Source organism: Palaemon carinicauda, chromosome 23 (genome assembly GCF_036898095.1).
Source record: "Palaemon carinicauda isolate YSFRI2023 chromosome 23, ASM3689809v2, whole genome shotgun sequence".
NCBI lineage: Eukaryota > Metazoa > Arthropoda > Malacostraca > Decapoda > Palaemonidae > Palaemon > Palaemon carinicauda.
The window spans coordinates 107247053-107257052 of NC_090747.1; the positions used below are offsets into that span (position 1 = coordinate 107247053).

Genomic DNA, 10000 nt, shown 5'->3' on the forward strand with positions numbered 1-10000 from the left:
CCCTTCTTTTCGAAAGTCTCACTTCTTAAATATTCAACCATTCCGTTTAACAAGGTGTGCCAGCGCTCTGGTTGACATAAATAAATAATTAAATAACACCCTACTGTTTACCAGTTCAGCACCTTATGAGCCATCGTCTGAAATCCTACTGAGCTGCAGAGCAGCTGGTGCTGGGGGAGCCGTCCTGTCCAAAGCTGTCCCATTGTTGTCCACCGACCAGTTGCGAGACCATCTAAACATTTCGGTGATGGACGAAATCGTAATGTAGGGGTTAAAGCCTCCGGCTGCGTGAACCGAACTTGACATGGAGTATTCGGAGCCGTCGTTCAAAACAAAGCTGGTTCCCTCCTGTCTCCTCTGATTAGCTGGGCGGAACTGGGCTGAAGGCTTCAGAAGCTCTTGCCAATTCTCCAAGAAAAGAAAAAGAAATATATTTTAGGTGCCATGGACTGATCTAGACTCGGTGTACTGATTCATATTATTATTATTATTATTATTATTATTATTATTAATAGCTAAATTACAACCCGAGTTGTAACAGCGTGATGCTATAAGCCCAAGGGCCTTAACAGGAAAAAATAGCTCAATGAGGAAAGGAAATAAGGAAATGATTAAACTACAAGAAAAGTAATAAATAATTGATACAGAATATTTTAAGTGCTGTAGCAACATTGGAATAGATCTATCATGAATAAATTATTAAGAGAGACTTATGTCAGCTTGTTTAACATAATAACATTCACTGCAAGTTTGAACTTTTGAAATTCCACCGATTCAACTGCCTGATTCATTACATGAAATAAAAATAAATTAATTGCTATCTAAATTTAAGCATGATCTACATTTCTGTAATAATCGGATTAGATACGTTCATTAAATCATACCAATGTTCTCTTAGTCTTGGGTAGTGCCATAGCCTCTATACCAAGGTCTTCCACTGTATTGGGTAGTGCCATAGCCTCTTTACCATGGTCTTCCACTGTCTTGGGTAGTACCATAGCCTATGTACCAAGGTCATTCACTGTCTGGGGTAGTGCCGTAGCCTCTGTACCAAGGTCTTCCACTTTCTTGGGTAGTGCCATAGCCTCTGTACAAAGGTCTTCCACTGTCTTGGGTAGTGCCATAGCCTCTTTACCATGGTCTTCCACTGTCTTGGGTAGTACCATAGCCTCTGTACCAAGATCTTCCACTGTCTTGGGTAGTGCCATAGCCTCTGTACTATAGTCTATTCCACTATCTTGGGTAGTGCCATAGCCTCTGCACCATGGTCTTCCACTATTTTGAGTAGTGCTATAGACTCTGCACCACGGTTTTCCACTGTCTTGGGTAGTGCCATAGCCTCTGTACCAAAGTCTTCCACTGTCTTGGGTAGTGCCATAGCCTCTGTACCAAGGTCTTCCACTGTCTTGGGTAGTGCCATAGCCTCTGTAATATAGTCTATTCCACTATCTTGGGTAGTGCCATAGCCTCTGCACCATGGTCTTCCACTATTTTGAGTAGTGCTATAGACTCTGCACCACGATTTTCCACTGTCTTGGGTAGTGCCATAGCCTCTGTACCAAAGTCTTCCACTGTCTTGGGTAGTGCCATAGCCTCTGTACCAAGGTCTTCCACTGTCTTGGGTAGTGCCATAGCCTCTGTAATATAGTCTATTCCACTGTCTTGGGTAGTGCCATAGCCTCTGCACCACGGTCTTCCACTATTTTGAGTAGTGCTATAGCCTCTTTACCAAGGTCTTCCACTTTCTTGGGTAGTGCCATAGCCTCTGTACCAAAGTCTTCCACTGTTTTGGGTATTGCCATAGCCTCTGTACCAAGGTCTTCCACTGTCTTGGGTAGTGCCATAGCCTATGTACCAAGGTCTTCCACTGTCTTGGGTAGTGCCATAGCCTCTGTACAAAGGTCTTCCATTGTCTTGGGTAGTGCCATAGCCTCTGTACAAAGGTCTTCCACTCTCTTGGGTAGAGCCATAGCCTCTATACCATGGTCTTCCACTATCTTGGGTAGTGCCATAGCCTCTGTACCATGGTCTTCTACTACCTTGGATTAGAGTTCTCATGCTTAAGGGTACACTCAGGGACACTAATCTATTTGTTTTCCTTTTTCCTCGCTGGACTATTTTCCCTGTTGGAGCCGTTGGGCTTATAGCATCTTGGTTTTCCAACTAGCGTTGTAGCTTAGTAAATAATAATAATAATAATAATAATAATAATAATAATAATAATAATAATAATGTCTGAGTTTAGAATATAGGTTGTGTTCGTGACTTACTGTTCCTCTGTTCTTGTAGAGTTCGTAGACGGCAAAACCCGGAACGAAAAGACATGACGTTATCGGAAGTATCAGTCCTAACTGCGTTTCAGAATATTCTTTGTCCTTGGTACTGATGTACTCGTCGTATAACAGTGTTAACAAGAGAAGCACCTGCGAAAGAGCAATGGTATTAAGTCTCTCTCTCTCTCTCTCTCTCTCTCTCTCTCTCTCTCTCTCTCTCTCTCTCTCTCTCTCTCTCATATGCATATATATACTGTAGATGTATTTTGTAGTAAGTTCAATGATCACGAATGTAATATTTAATAGGGAAGTAGTGTTATAATCATAGGGAAAGACGCACATCAACATCAGATAAATGAATAAACCATCTGGATATTTCTTAAACTTTGCAACAAACGATCAAGGGCAGCTATAGTACTGTAGTCGATTTTTTTTAATGAGGCGTATTTGCACTGACTCGCAGAAGTGCCCTTTCAGCTCGGAAAATTTTCCTAATCGCTGATTGGTTGGCAAAATAATTCTAACCAATCAGCTGTTAGGAAACTTTTCCGAGATAAAAGGGCACCATTTCGAGTCGGTGCAAATGCGCCTCATAAAAAATTGACTATAGAGGCTTTCGTAAGAGCAATTCAATGACGTTTACTCTAAGGGCTTACAGATTTCAGCAGGATGTTAGTCCTATTCCATATAATCAGTTTTAGAATACAATTGCGTTTGAAAGCACTTACAGCAAAGGCCACTGGAACAAGGAGCTTCAGGGAGATTGCTAAATACCATTCAACTACTACAGGAATGGATATCTTCATGTCCTCTCGCACGAGTTTCATAAACTTCCGGAACCCTGGAAATAGATGAATATTGGAATTAATTGACAGTATTATATCAAGTTTAGAAAAAATACCTGTTGCTGGATGAAAAGCCATAAAACACTAAAATAGACTGAATTTAATTAGCTTTCTTGGTATTGTGACAGTATTAAAATTGCTAGCGTAAACGAAGTCTTGATTTTGCTCTTTTTGATTGAATGATACACTTCCAATTTTTATGTTCCCTTGTCTGATCTCTTGGAAATATACATACAGTATTTATTTCAGTTACTAGACCAACTGCCAGACACAGCATATATGCATAAAGCAAACATCTGAATTTAGAATGATTAAACTCTCCTAAAAACGTCTCTGGCAGAACACATTTAACTGAACAAAAGCATTTCCATCCTTACCAAAGATGTAACCGACTAGTATAACTTGGAGTAGTCCCAGAACAATGATGGAAACCTTGCAGGTGTACATGTGCATAAGCTCTACTTGATGTATCCCCTTGAAGGAGCACATAGGCAGACCCAAAAGAAAGAGCAGAAAACAGCTCGTGCAAATAAATGAGAAATATCTGGAGCGAAGGCAACCAATTTTGGTGAACAAAGCTGTTGTTATGGTTTCCACAAATCCTACCTGGAAAGACAAGTCTTAATTAGATTCCTGGAAAAAGTCTTTTAAGAAAAATAATAAGCGGTTATTAATATAGTTTTTTTAATGGTGTAAAACAGTTCATTAGATTCCAGAGCAAATCATTTCAAGTAAAACAATAAGCCGTTATCCCTAATAGTGAAAAGACAGTCTTTATTGGATTACGGGGAAAGTCTTTAAAAAAAATAAAATAAGTTATCAATATATTTTTTTTCTTATAGTGAACTCAATGTCAAAGAATGTTTTTATACAGATTTATCCTGCCTGAAAATATTGCTTCCAGGAGACTTCATATCTTAGGGATAAGGAGCAATAGTTTTCCCGCGTTTTGCCACAGCAAGAAAACCATGAAAAGATCACAATTATTAATTAAGTGAAAAACAATCTACAGTGCAGACTGCAGCTTCTCAAATTAGATAAATCCATTAATATCCTTTTGCATTAAAGAACTAAGAAGAGGACTAAAACAGGCATATGCATCCTGATAACTCACCAGACTACTGATTCCTAAAATGAAGAGGACAAGAAAAAACAGGACTGACCAAGCAGAACCAATCTTCATTACAAGGAACGAGTAAGTAATGAATGCGACATCCCCAGTGAGTGGGGAAGGGTAGCAATCCTGGATGGGGTAACACATTGCACTGTATACAATGCAAGTGCACAGGATCGACGTTCCCGTGTCCCACAGTACGACGATGACGGAACTCCTGTTAGTAAAAAAAAGGGGGCAATGCCTTTAGAATTCAACAAAACAAGTAAAAGAACAGTGATTATATTGGGCTATGTTTATTCGGGAAAATAAACCTCTTGATCCCTAAAGCCCTTGTATTTTTATGAATATCATTATAAGTTGTGTATTCTATCATGAATTGTGCTAGAAACTGTATCCTAGCAACTGTATCCTAAGTATCGGTACAGTATTTAAATTTGCAACAGACCTTGTGAGTCTAGTATTAATGGGTTGTGATAGTGCTCAAAAAGATGGAAGAGTAGATAAGTGATCAACTCCCAGAAAATTTTTCATATCTTGGGATGATCCTATGCAACTGAGCTATTATTATAAAAAAAGGTTATTCTTACATTTATTTATAGTTTAAAGATCTGGCATTTTAGGTATGGCAGTGTCATAAATCTCTATGAATTAAATCCAAGAGTTTGAAAGTAAATAAAAATTTCCACTGCAGCTGAGAATAATTTCTGACACTCAAAAATTGAATGGTAATTAATTCAAAAGAGATGGTGAAAATGGTTCTAAATCCAATAAAACATCATATCAATAATTGATTTCTTACCAATGTAAATCATTCATTTCTTACCAGAGTGTACTTTGATGGAAGGAGTTGTATGATGCGAGAGTACCATGTCCTCCCAGAGCATGGCCCAAAGAAAAGAGCATCTGAGAAGCCGCATCAATCCAAACTCCTGTATTCTCCAGATCAGGACTCATCTGATTCTAAAAAGAATAAACTTCTCATAACAATGGTCTGGGAATGCCTGGCTGTTAGAATTATTCTCTATTTATAGTAGAATAATTAGATACATGGAATATCTGAAATATTTAGAAGGATCTTTGATGTCATTTCGGGTTATGTAATGTAGCTAAATTTTTTATAGAATACTCACTGTTTGAATGTAGGTGCAAATATAAGTAATGCACATTATGCTTGCGTTAGAACACTTTAAAAACAATGAATTCAACTTTGGAATAACATCGTAAAAAAGGGCTTTCGTGTAGTTCAGAAAGGTTAAAAGGAACTCTTGGTAATATCTTAAGGTTTATATTTACCTGATTAGGATACAAAAATGACTGGAAACCCGCGTGACAGCGTTCTTTGCTATCGAAGACGCATCCTAGAAAAGAAATCTAGAATCATTTGCTTGCAAGGGAATTGAAAAGTTAGTTGTTATTTGAAAGAGACCACAACTTCCATTGTTACAGCATTCTGCAGGTTAACCAGATCACAGAGTTAAAAGATTCAACTCCTATGTTGACCGAACTTATAGCACCTTAAGAAATAGATATGTTTGAGGCTCGAGGTGAGGGTGGCAGGTTCATCCTTGTCAAGATTCTTGGGCAGGATGTGTTGTACGATGCCATCATATTTTTAGATTTATTCCAGAAGCAGGTCTTCTGAAAGCTATTTAAATTTTATGAGGCTCGAGGTGAGGATGGCAGGTTCACCCTTGCCAAGATTCTTGGGCAGGGTGTGTTATACTATGCCAGCGGTATTTTTAGATTTATTCCCGAAGCAGGTCTTTTGAAAGCTATTTAAATTTTATAAGGACATCTTCGCTTTCATGGTTGTAAATTGAGTACTCTTTTTTTTATATATATAACAAAAGATTTCGGCGTCAATGACCTTCGATGTCAGGAGGCCAGAGAATCCTAGATCGATCAATCAATCATGAAATTACAGTTGTGAATAATTCCTTTCAATCCTGTCGGTTTCCTATTTTTTACTCGTCCTTATCTTCAGACCTTCTGAATTAACTTAAGTGTTTTCTATAGCAAATACTTAGAACTTTATGATTATGATGTGAAACAGGAATGGACAAAAATCACAATTTTCACTACAAAATAAATCAAGATACATGATATTAGTTTTAAAACTGTTATGTCCCCTGTCAAACTTTTAGGGAACAATATAAGATTGAGGAAACTAAAATTGAAAAAGTATGTGTATCATGCTATCTTTTTCTTACATTTATTATAGAGTATGGGTGTTCTTAGCGACAACGGGCTCATTATGATGTAATACTAAGTAAAATGTTTTTATTTCATTTAGAGCATATATTGGACTGCAAACTAGTCCATTGCATTAGAATTTACGTGTCAAAAGGTTTGGTGCTTTAAGTGATTCTTTTAATGAGATCCCTGCTTGAACAAAGAGCGAAGTTTAAAGTTTAAAAGCCGCGTATTAATGGCAGAGACAAGAAACAAAGCCCCAGCTAGTAGGACAATGCCCAAGCCCCCTCTCCACCCAAGCTAGGATCAGGGAGGGCCAGGCAATGGCAGCTTATGGCTCAGCAGGTAGCCCTATAGACTCCTCCAAACCCCCTATCATTAGCTCACAAGGTGGTGAGGTTGCATACACTACAAGAACTATGGATTTTGAGCGGGACTCAAACCTTAGGGCAGCTGATTGCTATGCTGGGATGTTTCCAATAGGCCACCACATTCCTTAACTACTAATTGATATGCTTTAATAATAATTACATTCAAATAAAGATGACTTCATCCCAAGCTCTGCATATTGTAGAGAAATCTACTTTTTAAAAGCCTACATATTTTCCAAATTTTCAAATGACAACGGAAAAGTTGATTAGGTGACTTACTATATAACAAAAGAACCAGAAGAACAACATAAGGAATGACTATAGTGACATAACTGGCATTCCCATGTCTTCTTCTGATGACAGAAAGTACAACCAACAGCCATGCCAAGCCTAGACATACAACTAGTTGACTACTAAGATGCGAAGGCTCCTCTGTATCTGGTTTATCCAGCAGGTCAGAGCTGTAACATAGGGGAAACGAACATTAGGTTGGAGCAATTATAACGAACTATGTAGGTGAAACAAACATTAGGTTGGGGCAATTATAACGAACTATGTAGGTGGAACAAGCATTAGGTTGGAGAAATTATAAAGTACTATGTAGGTGGAACAAACATTAGGTTGGAGAAATTATAATGAACTATGTAGGTGGAACAAGCATTAGGTTGGAGAAATTATAATGAACTATGTAGGTGGAACAAACATTAGGTTGGAGAAATTATAACGACATATGTAGGTAAAACAAGCATTAGGTTGGGGCAATTATAACGAACTATGTAGGTGGAACAAACATTATGGTGGGACAGTTATAAAGAACTATGTAGGTGAAACAAACATTAGGTTGGAGCAATTATAACGAACTATGTAGGTGAAACAAACGTTAGGTTGGAGCAATTATAAAGAACTAGGTAGGTGAAACAAACACCAGGTTGGAGCAATTATAGCAAACATTAGGTTGGAGCAATTATCACAAACATTAGGTTGGAGCAGTTATAACGAACTATGTAGGTGAAACAAACATTAGGTTGGGGCAATTATAAAGAACTATGTAGGTGGAACAAACATTAGGTTGGAGCAATTATGAAGAACTATGCAGGTGAAACAAACATTAGGTTGGAGCAATTAAAACGAACTATGTAGGTGAAACAAACATTAGGTTGGAGCAATTATATATAACTATGTAGGTGAAACAAACATCAGGTTGGAGCAATTATAGCAAACATTAGGTTGGAGCAATTATCACAAACATTATGTTGGAGCAATTATAACGAACTCTGTAGGTGAAACAAACATTAGGTTGGAGCAATTATAACGAACTATGTGAGTGAAACAAACATTAGGCTGGAGGAATTATAATGAACTATGTAGGTGAAACAAACATTAGGTTGAAGAAATTATAAAGAACTATGTAGGTGAAACAAACATTAGGTTGGAGCAATTATAAAGAACTAGGTAGGTGAAACAAACATTAGGTTGGAGAAATATAACGAACTATGCAGGTGAAACAAACATTAGGTTGGCGCAATTATAACAAACATTAGGTTGGAGCAATTTTAACAAACATTAGGTTGGAGCAATTATAACGAACTATGTAGGTGAAACAAACATTAGGTTGGAGCAATTATAACAAACATTAGGTTGGAGCAACATAACGAAGCAGGTGAAACAAACATTAGGTTGGAGCAATTATAACAAACATTAGGTTGGAGAAATATAACGAACTATGCAGGTGAAACAAACATTAGGTTGGCGCAATTATAACAAACATTAGGTTGGAGCAATTTTAACATACATTAGGTTGGAGCAATTATAACGAACTATGTAGGTGAAACAAACATTAGGTTGGAGCAATTATAACAAACATTAGGTTGGAGCAACATAACGAAGCAGGTGAAACAAACATTAGGTTGGAGCAATTATAACAAACATTAGGTTGGAGAAATATAACGAACTATGCAGGTGAAACAAACATTAGGTTGGCGCAATTATAACAAACATTAGGTTGGAGCAATTTTAACATACATTAGGTTGGAGCAATTATAACGAACTATGTAGGTGAAACAAACATTAGGTTGTAGCAATTATAACGAACTATGCAGGTGAAACAAACATTAGGTTGTAGCAATTATAACGAACTATGCAGGTGAAACAAACATTAGGTTCGAGCAATTATAACAAACATTAGGTTGGAGCAATTATAACGAACTATGCAGGTGAAACAAACATTAGGTTGGAGCAATTATAACGAAGTATGTAGGTGAAAGAAACATTAGGTTGGAGCAATTATAACGAACTATGTAGGTGAAACAAACATTAGGTTGGAGCAATTATAACGAACTATGTAGGTGAAACAAACATTAGGTTGTAGCAATTATAACGAACTATGCAGGTGAAACAAACATTAGGTTCGAGCAATTATAACAAACATTAGGTTGTAGCAATTATAACGAACTATGCAGGTGAAACAAACATTAGGTTGGGGCAATTATAACGAACTATGCAGGTGAAACAAACATTAGGTTGGAGCAATTATAACGAACTATGCAGGTGAAACAAACATTAGGTTCGAGCAATTATAACAAACATTAGGTTGGAGCAATTATAACGAACTATGCAGGTGAAACAAACATTAGGTTCGAGCAATTATAACAAACATTAGGTTGGAGCAATTATAACGAAGTATGTAGGTGAAAGAAACATTAGGTTGGAGCAATTATAAAGAACCATGTAGGGGAAACAAACATTAGGTTGGAGCAATATAACGAACTATGCAGGTGAAACAAACAATTGGTTGGAGCAATTATAAAGAGCTATGTGAGTGAAACAAAAATTAGGCTGGAGCAATTGTAACGAACTATATGTAGGTGAAACAAACATTATGGTGGAGCAATTATAAAAAACTATGTTGGTGAAACAAACATTAGGTTGGAGCAATTATAACGGACTGTGTAGGTGAATCAAACATTAGGATGGAACAATTATAAAGAACTATTTAGGTGAAACGAACATTAGGTTGAAGCAATTATAACAAACATTAGGTTGGAGCAATATAACGAATTATGCAGGTGAAACAAACATTAGGTTGGAGCAATTACAACGAACTATGTGTAGGTGAAACAAACATTAGGTTGGAGCAATTGTAACGAACTATATGAACTATATGTAGGTGAAACAAACATTAGGTTGGAGCAATTATAACGG

At 37.2% G+C, this 10000-nt stretch overlaps 1 protein-coding gene across 1 annotated transcript in view; it reads right to left on the reverse strand.

The window, feature by feature from the left end:
* Window positions 1–10000, reverse strand: part of LOC137617724 (sodium- and chloride-dependent GABA transporter 1-like) — a 30975-nt gene that overhangs the window by 321 nt on the left and 20654 nt on the right. The window contains exons 7-14 of the mRNA XM_068347720.1: window positions 7079–7260; window positions 5529–5593; window positions 5059–5195; window positions 4233–4449; window positions 3496–3724; window positions 3002–3114; window positions 2271–2423; window positions 1–408 (exon numbers count right to left, since the gene is read on the reverse strand). The exon at window positions 1–408 is cut by the window's left edge and continues 321 nt beyond it. Coding sequence (XP_068203821.1) covers window positions 124–408; window positions 2271–2423; window positions 3002–3114; window positions 3496–3724; window positions 4233–4449; window positions 5059–5195; window positions 5529–5593; window positions 7079–7260 — 1381 coding nt within the window. The 3' untranslated portion in view covers window positions 1–123. The remainder of the gene's footprint in view (window positions 409–2270; window positions 2424–3001; window positions 3115–3495; window positions 3725–4232; window positions 4450–5058; window positions 5196–5528; window positions 5594–7078; window positions 7261–10000) is intronic.